Source organism: Pongo pygmaeus, chromosome 2 (assembly GCF_028885625.2).
Source record: "Pongo pygmaeus isolate AG05252 chromosome 2, NHGRI_mPonPyg2-v2.0_pri, whole genome shotgun sequence".
NCBI classification, from domain to species: Eukaryota; Metazoa; Chordata; class Mammalia; order Primates; family Hominidae; genus Pongo; species Pongo pygmaeus.
The window spans coordinates 7193690-7214274 of NC_085930.1; the positions used below are offsets into that span (position 1 = coordinate 7193690).

At 38.0% G+C, this 20585-nt stretch overlaps 1 protein-coding gene across 2 annotated transcripts; it reads right to left on the reverse strand.

Annotated features, from left to right (window-relative positions):
* Positions 1-12561: 12561 nt before the first annotated feature.
* On the reverse strand, positions 12562-20585 carry C2H3orf38 (chromosome 2 C3orf38 homolog). 2 transcript variants are annotated; one of them, XM_054479561.2, is made up of 3 exons: positions 20324-20585; positions 17059-17300; positions 12562-14498 (listed from the first exon to the last, which is right to left on the reverse strand). In XM_054479561.2, exons 1-3 carry the CDS (start codon positions 20454-20456, stop codon positions 13884-13886), a joined length of 990 nt encoding a protein of 329 aa, XP_054335536.1. In that variant the 5' UTR covers positions 20457-20585; the 3' UTR covers positions 12562-13883. The 2 variants fall into 2 exon arrangements, with proteins under 2 accessions (XP_054335536.1, XP_054335537.1); XM_054479562.2 differs by having other exon boundaries at positions 12562-14495; positions 20324-20546.

The following is a 20585-nucleotide window of genomic DNA, read 5'->3' on the forward strand; positions in this document are numbered from 1 at the left end:
ATTACAGGCACCTGCCACCACGCCAGATACTTTTTTGTATCTTTAGTAGAGACGGGGTTTCACCATGTTGGCCAGGCTGGTCTCGAACTCCTGACCTCGTGATCCAGCCCCCCTCAGCCTCCCAAAGTGCTGGGATTACAGGTGTGAGCCACCATGCCCGGCTACAGATAGTAATTTTTTAAACAGTCATAGTTATTATTAAAATTTGCACTATACAGAATTTTCTGAAAACACTCTGAATGCTCTTAAATATGAACTTATAAAAAGAAAAATACATTTAATGGAAAAACATGTTAATCTCTTTAACTTCACCATTACTCTGCGAAATCTAACAATGGAGTCCAGAAGGCTATTTTAAAGGGATTTGTGTACATCTCTTGGGACTTTCCTTAACTTGCAAGTCCAAGAGCTTCAAAAGTGTCAGCCTTAGAAAGACTAACCTATAAAATGAAGAAAGACATTGCAGCAAGCCATCTCAACTTAGGTACAGAAGAAATATAACATATTTATACATTTACTAATTATGATAGTGAATACAAAAAATACAAAAGTTATTTGATGAAAATCTCCCCTTCTCCCAAAATATACTGTGCAAAAACATGTCTTTACACACTTCTAGAAGACTGACCACTGACAGATGACATGGCATTTTAAAAATGTTAGCAATTATAATTCATAGAAAGTAAACAAAAGAAAATATTAAAAAAATTTTTTTTTATTCCAGTACTGAAAATGTTTCAAACTGATTTTTGGGTGGAAAGTAAAAGGAGACAGTAATCACTGACTAAATTGCCATAGCACAGTAGTGATGAAAAGACATAAAATATGGGGCACTGAATGGTTTCTTTTTTTTTTTTTTTTTTTGAGATGGAGTCTTATTCTGTCACCCAGGCTGGAATGCACTGGCGCGATCTTGGCTCACTGCAAGCTCCGCCTCCCAGATTCACACCATTCTCCTGCCTCAGCCTCCCAAGTAGCTGGGACTACAGGTGCCCGCCACCACACTCGGCTAATTTTTTTTGTATTTTTAGTACAAACATGGTTTCACCGTGTTAGCCAGGATGGTCTAGATCTCCTGACCTTGTGATCCACCCGCCTCAGCCTCCCAAAGTATTGGGATTACAGGCGTGAGCCACCGTGCCCGGCCGAATGGTTTCTAAAAAGCAGAAGTACACAATTCCAGTTCAATTGCTTGTGTAAAAAGGTGATTATTGTTTTTTTTTTTTAAAGAAGTCGTATAAAATATAAAGTCAGGTCAGCATTAAGCTTTTAGTGTACAACTTGCTTGAACCTTTATAAAAATGGTAAACGAGCAGCTTTACTTTTCCTACAATGTCGTTCTATACTACAGTAATATATTCATAAAGAAAGGAAGTTTGCACCAGGCGCAGTGGCTCATGCCTGTAATCCTAGCACTTTGGGAGGCTGAGGCGAGTGGATCACCTGAGGTCAGGAGTTTGAGACCAGCCTGGTCAACATGGTGAAACCCCATTTCTACTAAAAATACAAAAAAAATATTAGCTGGGCATGGTGGCAGGTGCCTGTAATCCCAGCTATTTGGGAGGCTGAAGCAGGAATCACTTGAACCCACGGGGTGGAGGTTGCAGTGAGACGAGATCGCGCCCCTTCACTCCAGCCTGGGCAGAAGAGTGAGGCTCCGTCTCAAAACAACAACAACAAACAAACAAACAAACAAAAAAAGGAAGCTTGCCACTCTTCTGCTATTCTAAGAATATATGTGCTTTACATTCTTGTTTTCATTGATCCACCTGTACTTTTTTTGTTTTGGTTACATACTTTCTCTCAAAATAATCTTTTTACTCAGGTCACCAAAAATCTACCTGTAGACGATGTTAAATGGGTTCCCAATCTGTCCTTTGCATTCAACTCAGGGAAGCATTCTTTCATGTTATTATATGTCTTTATGCTGTATTTAGATATGGTTTTAAATAAGCCCCCAAATACATTATGTTTCTGTGGTAAGCAAAAATAATGAGACAGTGGGGGAAAAAATGAAGCTCTATAAGACTGAGCCTTTGCACGAGAGTTGTGTAATCTTAAAATAATCTGATCTCTTTGCCACTAAAATTCACATAAGACTTGGAGTGATGGCTCTTCAAGACACTGGACTGGCTGATAGGCCACTTGAGCAAGGTATCTACAATCCAGGAAAAGCCCTTTACTAATACTAACACCGTCTCAAGGAAATGTTTTAAATTTATGTCCTTATCTCAAAAATTTCACGTGAATACTTTTCCTCTATATAGGCAGTATTGTAGGAAGTTTTGTAACTTCCTGCCCAGTTTTTCATATAGCATTATAAAACTGGACTCAAGATCAAAATTTGTGTTTTCTAGCCCCTTCAACACTAAATCACCATTAGAATGGTTTATGGTTGATAATTAACTGCTCTGTTTTAAGAAGGGGATGTGTTGATTGGCTTTCTTGTATAGTCCTTTTATTTACAATCACCTTCGCTACTGCTCAAATAGCTGGTGCTCCACCATTAAAAGTCACGATTCACCCTTTCTAGTCCACATCAAAACTTACTTCCCAGCATAGCCTCATTGTCTATATTCAAAGGTTTCCAGGGATAAACAGAATAAGTTGTTACGGACTTCTCACTGATATATATAACATGCATCATATGATTCATACACTATACAGCAGTGGTTTTGTCTGAATAATACCATCTAGAAGGCAAATCATAGGAATTGCTCTTCCACACTGTCACTGAATTATGTAATTTTCTTTATCAACAATACTTTTCCAATAGCATTTGTTCCCCCCGATTATATTTGCTATTACTGTTAACACTTTTTACAAGCTTCTCAGCAACAATGTCTTATTTTGTACTTGGTTTAAAGGAATACAACTCTGGGTGATGTTTCTGTAATTTTGGATTCATCCATAATACTGCATAACAAATTTTAAACTGAGACGTGAAGTAATTACCTAACTAAATTCATTACCAGAGAAATTTTTAAATTACTTTAAAAATGATGTGATAACTTTGATGGTGACATGTAGATATTTGACAGGCAATGTACTGATCAATGGTGAATGGAATGCAGGCCAAAAAAAAAATAAGTTCAGATAGTCATTATCCTTCCTTATCCGTATCAGCTAATGTCTGAAAACATCATACACACAGAATCTCTTCTAAAGCACATACTTTTTTCTTTCTTTGCGAGACGGAGTTTCACTCTGTCGCTCATGCTGGAGTGCAGTGGCACAATCTCTGTTCACTGCAATCTCCGCCCTCTGGGTTCAAGAGATTCTCCTGCCTCAGCATCCCCAATAGCTGGGACTACAGGAGACTGCCACCATGCCTGACTAATTTTCGTATATTTAGTAGAGATGGGTTTTCACCATATTGGCTAGGCTGATCTTGAACTCCTGACCTTAGGTGATCCACTCGCTTAGGCCTCCCCAAGTGCTGGGATTACAGGTGTGAGCCACTGTGCCCGGCCAAAAGCGCATACATTTTCTAATTCTGTATTCACACTGAAGTTATTTCCATTGGAGCATTTTTAAAAATGATATTTGTTACTATTTTCATCATTTTTCAATAAGCCAATTTTGTGAATTGGCAAAATGAGTATCAAATATAAAATGTAAATTTAACAAGCATTAAAATTAATACGAAAGAACATTAGTAAGGTGAACATCCAGTTAACCTCATGTTGGCTGAGGTTAAAACTGACCTACACAGTCTTCACTGCGTACATATGCACCTACAATAAACTAACACTTAAAAACTTAAGGGGATTATCATGCAAATCATCTTACATTTAAAATGTGCAAAATATGTGAATTATGTGCATAAGATTTGCAAAATATATGTTAAGTATGTGGAAAAAAGTTGCATTTTTTTCTTTTTGAAATTGCAAATCTGTTGAACAGACTACCAACGATTATTATTTTGTAAGCAGCATTGCTCTCTAGTCCAAAGGTTAAGGTCTTACCCACAATTCAGACAGATGTCCAAAGATGACAATGGTTAAAATAGTAAGAAGGGCATCAATGAGAGATCAGAGAAGTATTTTCTAATAAAATATTTATTAAACAGTAAAAAGTACTTATACAAGTTAAGCAAAGTGCAAATGATATACGAACTAGAACAAGCTACTTTTCGTACCAGTGCCTCCTGTTGAAACGCCCAACACAAGTGCTCAATAAATGTCCACCATATTGAAACACATTTAAGAGAGAACACTGGCCTGGGCATGGAGGCTCATGCCTGTAATCACAGCACTCTGGGAGGCCAAGGCAGGTGGATCACAAGGTCAGGAGTTTGAGACCAGCCTGGCCAACATGGTGAAACCCTGTCTCTACTAAAAATACAAAAATTAGCCGGGCATGGTGGAGCATGCCTGTAATCCCAGCTACTCAGGAGGCTGAGGCAGGAGAATCGCTTGATCCTGGGAGGCGGAGGTTGCAGTGAGCCGAGCTTGTGCCACTGCACTCCAGCCTGGGTGACAGAACAAGAATCCATCTCAAAAAAACAAAGAGAGAGAGAGAGAGAGAGAGAGAGAACACCAATGCAATCTTAAAAATCAACTCTTTTTGCCCAATCCTAAACTTGTGCTCTAGCATAATGTTCCTAAAATGACAATTTTGGCTTACATTCTGCAATTTCTCTTAATTCTTAGGAGTCTATTGATGTCCAGTAATTTTGTGGTTGCTCTGACAATTCCAGCATTAAAGTTCTTGACATGGTTAAATTTTCTATTGTTATCTTATTTCTGTATTCCGGGCTCTTTCTTTCATAAATCTGAACTAATACAATCACTGCAGTAAAAATAGCAAAATCCGTTGTCTTTGCTAAACAAACATTTCTATTAAACTTCCTGGAATAACTTTCAATGACTTTATGAGCAGCACTCATCCAGAACCACACTTCCTACAGAAACAGCCTATCCTGAATTTGCCGTTTGTCTCCAATGCCACTCTTAAATATTTGCCAACTCCTATTACTAAGTCTCTTCAAGGGATTACTAGCAGTCTTTAATTTCACTTTCTGTCAAGCCACTTTGTACTTTTCTTCACTAAAACATGGAAATATATTTTGAACATAAGCAACAAGACAAATTTTACTGAACAGTTTGAAACAACTACAGGACTTCCAGTGATTAGGACACAGAAAAATATTTTAAAGAATTCACACTTTTTTCCCTTTTATATTCTAGGTATGACAGAATAGTTTCATCATTTTATAATTTTATAGACAGAAATACACATACTACTCATACATATACTTAAAAATGTATATGTATTTCTTTGAAAAAATGAGCATCACTTATGAGGAAGCAAAATAATAGAAAATTTTCCCAAAAAAGAACTACAGATTCCTTTAAAAGCAATATTCTTGAACTGCTGCGAAGACATACAACCACAATACTACATAACTTTAAAATCACAGCAGACCTTAGAAACCATCTAATCTAGATGGTCCATTTTTTCATGTGAAGAAATTGAGGATTCAAGTTTAAATTCTTTGAAATTAAGGAAATGGCAATAGTCAGACTGTAAACAAAGTGCAAGAAAAACACATGGGCTTTGCTGTTAAAAACAAAACAGGCCAGGTCACCACAACAAAACTATGTGACCTTCAGCATGTTACTTTTTTGGGGGTTGGGGGGTCAGGGGAGCACTTCAGCTTCTTTCTCTGCCATAAAAGTATAAGAACTAAGGGCCAGGCGTGGTGGCTCACGCCTGTGATCCCAGCACTTTGGGAAGCTGAGGCAGGCAGATCACGAGGTCAGGAGATCGAGACCATCCTGGCTAACATGGCGAAACCCCGTCTCTACTAAAAAATAGAAAAAATTAGCCAGGCATGGTGGCGGGCACCTATAGTCCCAGCTGAGGCAAGAGAATGGCGTGAACCTGGGAGGCAGAGCTTGCAGTGAGCCAAGATCACACCACTGCACTCCAGCCTGAGTGACAGAGCAAGACTTGGTCTCAAAAAAAAAAAAAAGTATAAGAACTAGGATGGGTGTGGTGGCTCACGCCTGTGATCCCAACACTTAGGGAGGCCGAGGCAGGTGGAACACCTGAGATCAGGAGTTCAAGACCAGCCTGGCCAATATGTTGAAACCCCATCTCTACTAAAAGACAAAAAATTAGCCAGGCGTTGTGGCGGGCGCCTGTAATCCCAGCTACTCGGGAGGCTGAGGCAGGAGAATCACTTGAACCCAGGAGGCGGGCATTGCAGTGAGCCGAGGTCGTGTCACTGCACTCCAGCCTGGGCAACAAGAGTGAAACTCCATCTCAACAACAAAAAAAAAGTATAAGAACTAAATAATTCTATCTACCAGGGTGTATTAGAGCTCATGTATTATGATTCCAGAAGATTAACTTTGGTTTTATTCATTAAACATATCTACTGAGCATCTAATATATGTTATATGCTAGGTCTTGTTTTTAACAGATAAGCAAAGGTCTAGGAATATATAAAGCTTTGAATACAAAGTAGCATCACTTCCTTATTTCTATCTTTAATAAATATTTAATATCTAGTCTCTGTGCAAAGCAATACAAATATAATGTGAGTAAAACAGTTACAGTTCCTGTTCTCAGCTTAAAATTTACTGGGGGAGATACATAATAAATTAGTAAATTACCAAATAATATCTAAAGTGCTAGACTCAAACAAACAAGGTGCTCTGATAAATACTGAGAATTTAGATAAGAGAATACATTTAATCCAAGATAAAAGGCAGGCAGCCTCAAAGGTGAAAATGAAGCAGCCATCCAAAAAGCTTGGGAAAGATTATTCTAGACAATGTACACAAAACTCCTGCAGAGGAAAAATGCTTGATTTATTGAAGAAATTTCATTATTAAACTGTTTGAATCATAGTTATTTTCTTTCTACAATATATTATCCAATTGCCTGTAATAAAAAATAGTCGTTTGTTTGTTTTGTTTTGTTTTGGGACTGAGCCTCACTCTGTAGCCCCGGCTGGAGTGCAATGGCACGATCTCAACCTCTGCCTCCTGGGTGCTGGTTCAAGCAATTCTCCTGCCTCAGCCTACCAAGTAGCTGGGACTTCAGGAACGTGCCACCACGCCCAGTTAATTTTTGTATTTTTTGTAGAGACGGGGTTTCACCATGTTGGCCAGGCTGGTCTTGAACTCCTGACCTTGTGATCCGCCCGCCTCAGCCTCCCAAAGTCCTGGGATTATAGGAGTTAGCCACCGCGCCTGGCCAAAAATTAAGTTCTATGATTTTGGATGCGTGGGCATAAAACAGAGGGATAAGTAAGTACAGGATAAAGAGAAAGCCTACTTAGTAGATGTTGATTGTACGAAACAATGTGTGAAAGTGAGTGGATCAAACTAGGTGGTGATGAAGGCAGATTATGAAATCTGGATTTTATTTTGGAGGTAATGCAACACCACTGAAAGTTCTGCACATGAAAGTTGTACTTTAAGAAAATTTTAATGTCACAAATAGGCAACAAATATTAAAGCAGAGAAATAAGATTAAAATTAGTGAAAGGTTAGGTAAAGAGGACCTAACAGCAGCAGCAGCTGAAACAGAAAACACCACAGATACGCTACATCCGGATGTGGCAAGAAACTGAACATATGAAACAAAGACTGTCTCTGACACTAAAAGCACAATGGTGTCATAAACAGGAGGGGAAAAAGACTAGAGATTGTGGTGAGTTCAAGATATTTGATATAAATTGTTACATATGTTATCCAATTATCTTTATGAAATATTGTTTTACATGAATATTCTGTATTTTTCTCCAAGATGTTATAAATCACTAAATAAGCAACTCGAGATATAATTACAAGTAGAATACAATATGAATTAATACTCCTACTCTGCATTTAGACAAGCAATATAGATTGAAGGAATCTTTGTTTTAGAAATAAATGCCAGCAAATGAAAACCTTCACATTGAAGATAATCGGTCAAAAAGTATTCCTCAAAACCCTACTACATATGAGGAAATATAGTGTACTCACAGTATTTATCACATACTTTGATAGCCTAGGAAGTTACTCAATCCTGTTTTCAGGTAAAAGAGGGATAATCGCATCTATCTCATGTAGCTGTTCACAAGATTGAATGAGTAAATACATGCAATGTATATGGAATAGTAACTGGCATGTAATAAGCACCCCAAATTTGACTTATCCTGTGCAAGGCACTGGGAAAAAGAAGACTGCAAAATAAGTAAGAATCACCGGTTCTAATAATTTACAATTTAGGGAGGCAAAGGTAACTTACATGTAACAATTTGAGAATTAAGTGTAATACTAATGATTAGTATAGTAAAAGATGAGACATGGAAAAGATGAAAACTTATAAACTAAATGTTTTAAGGAAAAGGCTTTCCTGTTTTTTTTTTTTTGTTCAGAAAACACTGAATCAGACAAGTAACAGCTGGCAGTGGGTGATTTTTCCTTTAATCCTTAAATAATTTATTAATTCAAGTATAATTGCATACCTGAGACTTAGGATATCTACAAACTGAAGATGAAAATTACTAATCAAGAGCCTCACCAAATGACTCACAAAAAAAAAAAAAAAAAAGAAGAATAAGATTTAGCAGTACTGGCAATAAAAGTTAGAAGCTACCAAACTCTAGGCCAGTGATTTCATGACTAACACGAGTCGTTCTGGAGTTTCTGGTTTTATATACCACAGTAAATATTACATTTAATTTCAATATTTACATCTTACTGAAAGGCTACTGGAAAGGTTCAGACTTAAAAGCATTTAGCACATTCAAACGATTTGGAAACTTTTGTTTCCAATTCCAAATAAAGTGTCCTGTCAAAATATCCTGTATTTTGTATTGATAAAATCTATATGGCGCCAGGCATGGTGGCTCACATCTGTAATCCCAGAAATCTGGGAGGCCAAGGCGGGCAGAACACAAGGTCAGGAAATCGAAACCACCCTGGCTAACATGGTGAAACCCCGTCTCTATTAAAAATACAAAAAAAATTAGCCGGGCGTGGTGGCACGCACCTCTAGACCCAGCTACTCGGGAGCCTGAGGCAGAAGAATCACTTGAACCCGGGAGACAGAGGTTGCAGTGAGCCAAGATCGTGCCACTGCACTCCAGCCTGGGTGACAGAGCGAGACTCCGTCTCAAAAAAAAAAAAAAAATTACAGCGTGGTGGCTCACGACTGTAATCCCAGCACTTGTGGCTCACGACTGTAATCCCAGCACTTTGGGAGGCCGAGGCAGGCGGATCAGGAGGTCAGGAGGTTGAGACCATCCTGGCTAGCATGGTGAAACCCCGTCTCTACTAAAAAAACATACAAAAAATTAGCCAGGTGTGGTGGCGGGCGCCTGTAGTCCCAGCTACTCAGCAGGCTGAGGCAGGTGAATGGCGTGAATCCGGGAGGTGCAGCTTGCAGTGAGCAGAGATCGCGCCACTGCACTCCAGCCTGGGTGACAGCACGAGACTCCGTCTCAAAAAAAAAAAAAAAATCTATACGGCTTAGGTAGAGTCATATGGTTATTTAAAATTTCAATTAAAAATTTTTCCAGACCATATAAAAGGATCTGAATCCTTTGACAAAGGGCCTAAAGAAGTTTCCACCTTAAGAAAACTTAAACCCAGAGACTGAGATCTGCATCCAATGTAAGTTTATGTAAATAACCTACTGATGTATTTTTGTCTTGCACTTGATTCAGTGACTTACCAATAGATGCTCAATAAATATATGTCAAATAAACTTGAAGAGAATCCCAATCCAGAAAGTGTTGTTTCCTAGCATGGACGCTGTGCTATCTGCATCAAAACTGGGTAAATAACGAAGGTTATGAATAAGATTTTGGGGGTGAGGGGAAAGGCAGGAAGAATAGGTATAAGGTGAGATCACATACATAGATAGGCCCGGAAGAAGAAATGTTCCTGTTTTCAAAATCCTTCCTCAGAATTAGCAATATACAATTATTTCCAAATAATTTCTTAGGAAAAGTTTTTGTAAAGGTCTTTTCTTAGGAAAAGTTTTGTAAAGAAGAAATGTTCCTGTTTTCAAAATCCTTCATTAGAATTAGCAATATACAATTATTTCTAAATAATTTCTTAGGAAAAGTTTTTGTAAAGGTCTGGAGAATCATTTCTAAATTTTTTTTTCACGTTTTTATGACTTTCTCCAAAGCATGTTAATTATTCTTCGTTAAATGTATCTTGCCAAAATAAAATGAATTCTGAATTAATATTTTTACGTTCCACTTGACAGTATTTTGGTTGGTTTTGTCTCCATATTTTAAAACCAAAATTCACAAGTTACAACTATCATAAACTAACATTTCCTAGAGATTATCCTTTCATTCATAAAAAAGGTTTAGTCCTCTAACTTAAGGACTTCAAAATACCACAAAATCTTTTATACATATTTTCACTTTTTAACACAGTAGAGTAGTCATCTGGGGTAAATGTAATTATTATGGCAGGATTTTCCAAACATGGAGAATAAGACACACAGATGTTTTAGTGAAACCCACTGACTCAATGAAATATGTAAAAACTCTAAAAATTCATGCAAACATTTTTCCTGAGCAAGAACACAACACTCAACTTGTATGACCAACTTCTACAACCCAAATGAAGCAGTGAAGAAAAGGTCATCTAAGTTTGTAAAAACAGAGATATCCTAAGGATAACATTACAGTGGGATTTGCACTCATTTTTATGATCTACTTAGCCGTACAACCTATTTTGTTAAAACTCAGTTTTTACTTTTTTTTAAGCCACTGTTTTTTAAATCTTTTTTCAGACACTATTACCATTTCTCTTTTTTTTTTTTTTTTTTTTTTTTTTTTTTGAGACGGAGTCTTGCTCTGTCACCCAGGCTGCAGTACAGTGGTGCAATCTCAGCTCACTGCAATCTCTGCCTCCCGGGTTAACGCCATTCTCCTGCCTCAGCCTCCGAGTAGCTGGGACTACAGGCGCCCGCCACAGCTACAGGTGCCCGCCACTACACCTGGCTAATTTTTTGTATTTTTAGTAGAGACGGGGTTTCACCGTGTTAGCCAGGATGGTCTTGATCTCCTGACCTCGTGATCCGCCCGCCTCGGCCTCCCAAAGTGCTGGGATTACAGGTGTGAGCCACCGCGCCCAGCCCACTATTACAATTTCTTATTGGTACTAGGTAACTAACCTTCTTTTAGTATGTTACCTTTCTGAAAACCCAGGAACATTTCCTGATCTGCTAACTTGTTTGCCATTTTCAAGTTGATTTAATAAATTAAAGATGGCTTTTCCCCTTATCGTTGGTATTTTTGGTAAGAAGACACATGAAGTACGTTATTTCACATTCTAGATTCTAACAAAGTATCCTAACATAACTATTACAATTTTTTTAAAAATTTTAACAAAAAAGGATATTTACTATGTATGCCCTGTTATTAGGCTATGGCAAATTAGCCTACAGAAAGTAAAGGTCCAGATGGTCTCCCCAGTTTGACCACCCAATTATGATGAATTATGTGTATTGTATTCTTCTTTACGACTGACTCCAGACTTTCCAAATACCAGTTGGGTATATCAAAACAGAGAACTACAGCTGGTTTCTTTCTCTGCCATTCCCTGGCATAAAAAGACTAATGGGGTTCAATCCTGCACAAGTAGAGTTCAACCCTGGCACTGTGCTTTTGGCTGTTCTCACAAAAGGCTGATCAAGCTTCAAGCTTCACTAATAGACTTCAATTCCTCTAGGTCTTTCTACTCCAAATACTGTTTCTTCACACACTTCCCCTGTAATGCTTTCCAGGTAGCCTCAGGAATCTCAGGGTCTCTTACCGACCCTGGGCTTTTAAAGTCAGTATCCTTCTCCTCACAAATCTGAGTTATTTTGGGGGCCTAAAAGTTTCTGCATATTCAAGTATGAAATTCAAAGAAACTATGTGACTGAAAAAGTAACACTGATGAGAAGAACCAAAGATAAACTCTAGAAGCGGAAAAGCCTTTTGTATACAGTATATAAGTTGCTTTTTGCTCATTCGTTAATGCATTCACTCCAATATTAGGCTGTAGTGTGCCCACATCTAGGGATTCATGAAATAAACATGAAATAAAACAGCATTAGTCCTCAAGAATCTTAAGACTATCAAAAAGATTTTAAATTTTTAAGGTTGATTCAAAACTATGTGCAGAAATTGCAGCCTTATTTGTGCTTCACACGAACTCAAAAGTTCAATACTAAAGGTACCTAGAGGAAATCCCTGCCCTTTTTGAGTATCTGTAGTAACAAGAATGCTTTTTAATTTTATCCTTTACTTAGGATGTTTACCTATTACACTTCATAATGATATTTCAAACTTCAAACTAAGAAATAAAACGTAACCCAGTTTTCAAAACTCAAGCAGAGGTATAGGATGGATAAAGATGGACTTGTGACCTGATTGTGTACCTTTATAAAAATATGATAGGAAATTATTTTGCACACTATTTTCTTTATACTTAATTATATTACAATAATAGTGTAACTAGCAGTTATAAAATTTTCTTTGTTCTCGTTAAATGCCTAAAACTTCAAGAGCAACACAACTATAAATTAAATCTGAACGATATACTATTCTTACAGCAGACAAAAGGGATTTCCCTCCTTTATTAAGTTCTTATTTTAGGACATACCAATTCGTATTCCTCATAAGAGGCATAGCATTAAAAAAACAAAAAAAGATGAGTTTCCAGCCTCCCATTTCCAAAATTCTTATCAGTCTCCCTAGATGATTATAGCAAAGGAAAAAGTAACATATACAATATGTCATCACATTCTCCAATTGAGTTTTTTCCAAATGGTACTTTTATAAATTAAAAATCCATGATCAGCAAACAGTTGCTAGGTGATGAGGAATTTAAACTTCAAAGCATGTAAATAATTTGGCAACTCAACCATGTAACTCAAACCTAGTAACAGGTAAAAAACTAAACATTCTAAGTTATAATGTGGGAGTATATGTATACTTATGTATATGTGTATACACACATTATAAATGCATGGGGTTGTTTTGGGGTTTTTTTGCACCTCTGCCAAGATCAGCCAAGAGGAAGAACAGCAATTCGTTTAAAAGTTAGGAACTGGGCATACCTTTAAAATTTCAACAGCATATTTCCTTTATATTGTATTATAGTAACTGCTCTATAAAACTGTTGGCTGAAGCCTAGGTAAGAATAAAGTCTTGTTTCGAGAACAGCATTTATCACTGCCCAAAAACAGTAAGGAAAATGTTGCAGATTACAAAAGATATTTAGCTTGGACTACAGCTGATAACTTTGAAAAATGTTTCTCAAATATTTAAAGAGGTAGTAAGTTTTTCTTCAACTGTTAAATTTTTGGACTTTTTGCAAAAAGAATGTTATTTAAATTTTCTAAAATGAGAACTTTGAGTTTACATTAAACATCTCTAAAATATTTAATAGTTTCAAAAAATATACTACAGTGAGATGTGCATTTGTAAAATACAATTATCCAGAGTTAGACAAAAATAAACATGAAACTTAAAGAGGGGAAGCCTGGACCATTATTAATCCTTTCCCACATGAAAAGTGCAGATATTAGCAGAATATTCACTAAGTAAAAGGAAAATATTACCTGGTTTCTAAGGCACACAGTTAGCTGTAAGATCTAAAGTGGGATTTATTTGCATTAAGCTTTCAGAATACTTGCTGCAACTCGGGTAGAAATAGGTAAGTATTCACGATATGTAAGTCTGTAGTCCAGAAAGGTATTTCACCTAAAATATGTCAATTTTCACAACTGAAATCATTCAGACATTACTGATACAGTATTTGGAAGAGTTTCCGTATAGAAGATTTTTTTCAGGCTGACAGTACTTAGCGCTTTAGAGGGTCAGGTAAACCCCGTTCTCTTTTGTTCAGCTCATTTCCACTACATCAAACTTGGTCCCCAGTTCCACTATCCAAAGCCTGCTTTACATTATGTCGTACTTCGTTGGTACCACATAAAGTGATTACATTATAAAAGGCCTCTAGATCACTTTGTTCAAATTTAACAGCTGGTTTCGGTAATGTTCCAGGAGCAAGGGAACTCTCTCCCACAATTTTCAGGTTGATAAATTTGATTTTCCAAGTATTCTCCACAAAAGGGCAGCGGATGAGTCCAAAAATTTGTTCAAAAATGCCCAAACAAGTGTTTCCTCGATGGACAGTCCCAGCAACTCCAACCATAACCAGCCCATGAGGAGAAGATGCACATTTCAGTCCATGCGAATCTAGGTTGGGGCTGAGAAAAAGAAATTCTTCTTTCACTAGTGACAGCAAACGAAGGCTCACGATTTCTGCTCCATGGTAGTCCATAACATTCTGTTCTGATGTGTTGTAATAAAACCTAAGCTTCACATCATGCCAGAAGTGCTGTGGTCCCCATTCATCTTGAGGTGGTCCTAGAAAAGGATTCTGAGAATTAAGAAGTCCAAAGAACCAATGACAGAATTCTTCTCCTAGGCGACGAAAATCAACTTTTTCAGCTTTTTTATCTTCTTTCACCTGCTGATTGAAACAAATAAAATAAATACAAAATAACACTAAGGTTTAACTTTCTTATCTATTTTTCTATCTAGCCTATTAAGTTTGAATGAACCCATTACACCAGAGAGAAATGAACTATATGTGAACTTGCTGAACCCATTATGCATAGTAAAAATCTTTTTTCAAAAGGAGAAAAATCATTTTAGAAATTTCCAGCTTAAATTGCTGAAAATTCAGCTAAGAGAGTAAGGTTTAGTAAGGCCAATTTAAAAATCAGTATGAACTTGGCGGGCGTGGTGGCTCACGCCTGTAATCCCAGCACTTTGGGAGGAGGCCGAGGCAGGCGGATGGCGAGGTCAATACAGTGAAACTCCGTCTCTACTAAAAATACAAAAATTAGCCGGGCATGGTGGCGTGTGCCTGTGTTCCCAGCTACCTGGGAGGCTGAGGCAGGAGAATCACTTGAACTCGGGAGGTGGAGGTTGCCGTGAGCCAAGATAGCACCACTGCACTCCAGCCCGTGCAACAGAGCGAGACTCCATGTGAAAAAAAAAAAAAAATCAGTATGAATAGTCATATATATAAATATATAATATATAAAAATATATAAATTATATGATGATTTATGTAAGTGTTTCTTCAGATTGTGGCAGTGTTTTCACAGGTATATATGTATATCACAGGTATATATGTGAAAACCTTCAAAACGTTCTCTTTAAATGGATGCATTTTGCATATAAATGACATAAAGTTAATATAAGTAAACATTTTCATTGTCTTTAAATAGATACTCTTAACGGTGATTGAAACAGGTTATTTTCTATAACTGGGATTAATTTTATTCTATTATTTCTCTTTTTTCACAGAAAACGTTACTGTAAGCTGGGCGTGGTGGTTCATGCCTGTAATCCCGGCACTTTGGGAGGCTGAGGCAGGCAGATCACTTGAGGTTAGGAGTTCAAGACCAGCCTTGCCAACATGGTGAAACCCCGTCTCTACTAAAAATACAAAAATTAGCTGAGTGCAGTGGTGCATGCCTGTAATTCCAGCTACTTGGGAGGCTGAGGCAGGAGAAGTGCTTGAACCCAGAGGGCAGAGGCTGCAGTGAGCTGAGATCATGCCAACTGTACTCCAGCCTGGGTGACAGGGCAGACTTTTTCTCAAAAAAAAAAAAAAAAAGTTACTGTAAAAATCTACCTGATAGACTAGATCTCATTCATCCATGTGTTCCACAACACAGTACTTTACTGAGATGTATGAGATCTTAGGTTTACTGAGCACCTGCTATTTAATATACTGGGCACTGTGTGTGGCACTTGTTATTTGCCTAAGTTAACACACCTAGCATATTGCAGACCCTAATTTGAAGTCGTATTTGTACGATTTCAAAGTCAATGCTCTCATCAGTACATAAAGTAAGAAAGCTCTTAAAAGATTCTTTCCTAATGTGAAGGCCAAGCTTTCTCACTGTGAAACCTCATTAATTCAAAAAATGTGGTTATGTAGTTTAAAAATCTGCAAATTACATAGAGGTTAATTCAAGCAACACTTAAATATTTGTGCAATATCTCAAATGTACAGTGGAGATAATATAAACAGAAACAGCCAATGTCCGCTGGAGAAAATTTCTACAATAGGACTTTTTCTAGTTAAAAAAAAAAAAAAGTATAAAAAATATTTAGGTTCCAATGTGGGGCGGGGGGGGGGGCATCAAGAAAAATAGCTAACGCATGCTGGGCTTAATACCTAGGTGATAGGTTGATAGGTGCAGCAAATCACCATGGCACATGTTTACCTATCTAACAAACCTGCACACATACCACATACCCTGGAACTTAAAAGAAAAATTTTTTTTAAAGTAAAATTTTAGGTTCCTTTCATGACATTTTTGCAATACCAAAAACGTCTTACAAGTAAGAAAGAATTTGCAATAAAATTCTTCTAAAGTGAAAAAAATTACACAGAGCTAAAGTTAAAATTAACCTTGCAGTTTACTCTCTAAAAATCCAACAGTCCTCATTTGATGATGCTGATATTGAAAAATACTTTCTCACATATCAATAGATGACTATATATGCATCACTATATGTCAGAAATATTTTTGCTCTTAGTTGCTTTACTGGTCTCTTCCTTCCTTCAGGATTGATAGGATATGAAATAAAGTTAAAATTATAAAATCTAAAAACAATAGGCTGGGCATGGTGGCTCATGCCTGTAATTCCAGCTGAGGCGGGAAGACCACTTGAGGCCAGGAGTTCAAGACCAGCCTGGGCAACATAGTTGGGACCCTATCCCTACCAAAAAATTTTTAAAATTAGCCAGGCATGGTGGTGCATGCCTGTAGCCCTAGCTACTCAGGAGGCAGAGGTAGGCGGAACACTTGAGCCCAGAAGTTCAAGGCTGCAGCGAGCTATGATTACACCACTGCACTCCAGCCTGGGCAACAGAGCGAGAATCTCTTAAAAAATAAAAATAAAAAAACCCCACAAACATTATTAACCATGTTCCCCACGATCTAGGATTATCAACAAAGTTTCAGACAGAACAAAGTTTCAGAATATAACCATAAGATTTATTTTACCTGTTTAAATAGGTGGATGTCCTCTGTCTTTGTAACTGGCTCTGGCGTTTCCTTCAATTTCAGTTGTGGTTGCTTTTGCCAGTAATCTTTTGCATGCTGAATAAGATTGTGTTTTTCAGTAGCTGGAGGTATAATAATCCCCTGTGTTGCCAAGTACTTAAATATAACTTCTCGGTGGACTTTTCTACGCCTCAGAAGTTCTTCTGCACTTTGACTGTATACTAATATTGCATGAACAGCATCTAGAAAGAAATTGCAAAGATTAATAAAAAATCATGAGGCACTCGCAAATTTGTGCCAGGTCAGTAGAAACTCTATCAAATAATGTTTATAAACTCTTGTCGCAGCATTATTGCTGTTGCATGACAGTCTCATTTTTAAAAAACAGGAAGTCCGTTGTCAGTTTTCTTTTAATATCTTTATGCCTTAAACTTCCCTTAGGTAAAATCTCTTCTTTTCACTTCCCATAAGTGATAGTGAAAGTTCAGCATTTTCTCTTAAAGAATTGCATTTTAAGAAAACATTTAAGCCAGAAAAAATATTTTTTCTAATAAGGCCAACAGTCCTAAATTCATGTACAACCTCTAAAAATAGGGACAATTACAACAATATTTTAGATGTTAAGGAATTTTAGTCCTATCTCCTCGCTCTACAGATAATGAAAGTTGAGGCCATATTAGGTATCAATGATTGTATTTCTTTGTTTGTTTTTTTTTTGAGAAGGAGTCTCGCTCTTGTCGCCCAGGCTGGAGCGCAGTGGCGCTATCTCGGCTCACTGCAAGCTCCGCCTCCCGGGTTCACACTGTTCTCCTGCCTCAGCCTCCCAAGTAACTGGGACTACAGGCGCCTGCCAAAACATCCAGCTAATTTTTTTAGTAGAGACGGGGTTTCACCATGTTAGCCAGGATGGTCTCGATCTCCTGACCTCATGATCCGCCCACCTAGGCCTCCCAAAGTGCTGGGATTACAGGTGTGAGCCACCGCGCCCAGCCCAATTATTGTATTTCTAGAAAGTGGCAGCACCAGGGCTTGTATCTTTATATTTTTTTATTTTAATTTTTATTCTTTTGAGACAGAGTCTCACTCTGTCACCCAGGCTGGATTGCAGTGGCACGATCTCGGCTGACTGCAACCTCCATCTCCTGGGTTCAAGGGATTCTCCTGCCTCAGTCTCCCAAGGGGTTACAGGTGGGTGCCACCACACCCAGCTGATTTTTCTATTTTTAGTAGAGACAGGGTTTTACCATGTTGGCCAGGCTGGTCTCGAACTCCTGACCTCAGATGATCCGCTTGCCTCGGCCTCCCAAAGTGCTGGGATTACAGGTGTGAGCCACCACACCTGGCCTACTTGTATTTTAAAATACAAGACCAAAGAATATTTCTGACATGTGTGAGTCATACAGAATGGCAATAAAACGAACTCCCATTTGCATACCTCCTAGCTTAGGACATAAGAAATTATTATCTTTGAGGCCCCCATTTCATCTCTTCCCTAATGCTATTCCTCTTTCTTCTCATCCACTTCAGAGTAGCTACTATCCTAAATGTTGCTTTAAAATTCTCCCTTTTTTTTATAGTTGTACAGCATAAGTACGTATCCCTGAACTAAGTTTGGTATGTTTTAAATTGTGCTATAAATTCAATCCATCCATATACAGTATATAGTTTTCTGTAATCAGCTTTTCATTCAATATTTTCTGGATTAATCTGATATACATAGCTAACTCATTTTCACTGCTATATCATAATTAGTTATATGACTGTACACAAGGTTTCTAACTATTCTTCTGTTTACAGACTTCTATTCTGTGTCCAATTACAAACGCTGTTACTTTGAACATTCTCATACATATCTCCCAGTGCTCAAAGGGGCAACCAGTATGAGCATCAACCTGGAGCTTGTTAGAAGCAGAATTTCTGGGCCTCCCCTAAAACTAATGAGTCAGAACCTGCATTTTAACAAGATCCCTGAGAGATTCAAAAGTATATTCAAGTTTGAGAAGACTAGGTCTCGAGTATGTGTCTAATCTGCCATTTTAGGAGATGTCAAATTTGTTTTTTCAAAGTGGTAGTTTTAACTTAAACTCCTTCACTAGCTGTCAACGAGTTGCTTCACCTGATCATGAACACTTGACGTTTATAGTTTGTATTTTAATTTTTTTTTCCAATCTGGTACACAGAAAAGACAACTTCTGTTTCTGGTTTTCATTTCATTAGTTGCTAAAGATGCTGAGTATACTTTCATATGCTTAAGTGTTATTCTCCATCCCCCACCCCAAGAATGTTTCTTCAAGTCATTTAAACGTTTTTGAACTGGGAATTTTTTTATTTGCTTTTAGATACTCTATCAATTAAATGCAGCATTTTATCCATTATAATTTTAAATTCACACTCACCATGATTGTAAGAAGGTGAAAGCCATGTAAAATAAACGCTGAAGAACCATATAAGTCTAAAGCTATTTTCGGTCTTAATTCTTTGGAATTTCTTCTTTTAGTGTCCATGGTTCGAAGTGACAAATGACTTTCTTCGATGCCAAAAATGAAATCCGACTTAAGCAGAAAAACCCAGTTTTATAAGAGCAGAATCTTTTAAAGATAATCATATACTAATATGGGAATCTGGAATTTTTCACGTTTTGAAGTGAAGTAAAATTCAGCAAATTTAAAATAAAACTAGGCACCCGACACACAAAATGAACAAACGCTTTACATTTTTATATGGACTAGTCACAATCAGACTTAGCACTAATACCCCTTAAAAATCCACCGGAATATGTATTTAGCTCGCTTGTATGTATTCCTAGTACGAAAATCATCTCAGAAAAATTTTGCTTCCAAAAGGAGACATGGATTCAAGGTGTCCGCCATTTAATTACAGTAGTTGCTTTTTACCAGAGACACACAAAATGTTTGCCATCCTCCTCCCACTCAAACTTGAAGAAAAAAGCCCGAGCAGCAGCTGACTCTTCAGCTGATCGAAACTGAAAATGCAAAACATTCTGGCTCCCCAGAACATTTTTAAAAATTTTTAAAAATTTAAATTACTTATTCCGAATCCTTGAATCAACCAGCGCTGTCCATAATATTCAATGGATAAAACCTGGAAGCCGTGCCATTATCACCGCCACCACCTCCCCCTCTTGACCCGGCAGCCCAAGTCGGCGTAGTGGTTCCAGAGCTGTGGATCTGCGGCTGCGGCCAACATTCCCGAGGATTCTGCCTAAGTGGGGTAGGCGCGAGGCCGGGGAAGGGTCGGCCCTTACCTTGGCGGTCCTGAGGCTGCACCAGGCGGTTGGTGACGGTGTCGCATAGGGCCATGATCTCGTCGTTGTCCAGTAGGCCAAGTAGGTTACGGCAGCCCTCCCTCTCTGAAAAGCTGAGTCCCGACATCTCCATCCCCGGGACTGGGGGGAAAGACGACGGCAACACTGTCGCCCCTACGGCCCACTGGGCCCGCGCCTGGCAACAGACACCGGAAGTGCCTTTCTTGTTGTTCTCGGTCGAAGGGCCTCCAGTATTCCAGGC

What these genes read in the sequence shown, in the direction of transcription:
- C2H3orf38 (XM_054479561.2), bottom strand. Translation starts at nt 20,456, where the DNA reads ATGGAGATGTCGGGACTCAGCTTTTCAGAGAGGGAGGGCTGCCGTAAC. An exon ending in GCAGCCTCAGGACCGCCAAG is followed by an intron (nt 17,301 to 20,323) that starts GTAAGGGCCGAC and finishes ATTTCTTTCTAG; the next exon opens with ATGCTGTTCATGCAATATTA. An exon ending in ACATCCACCTATTTAAACAG is followed by an intron (nt 14,499 to 17,058) that starts GTAAAATAAATC and finishes TGTTTCAATCAG; the next exon opens with CAGGTGAAAGAAGATAAAAA.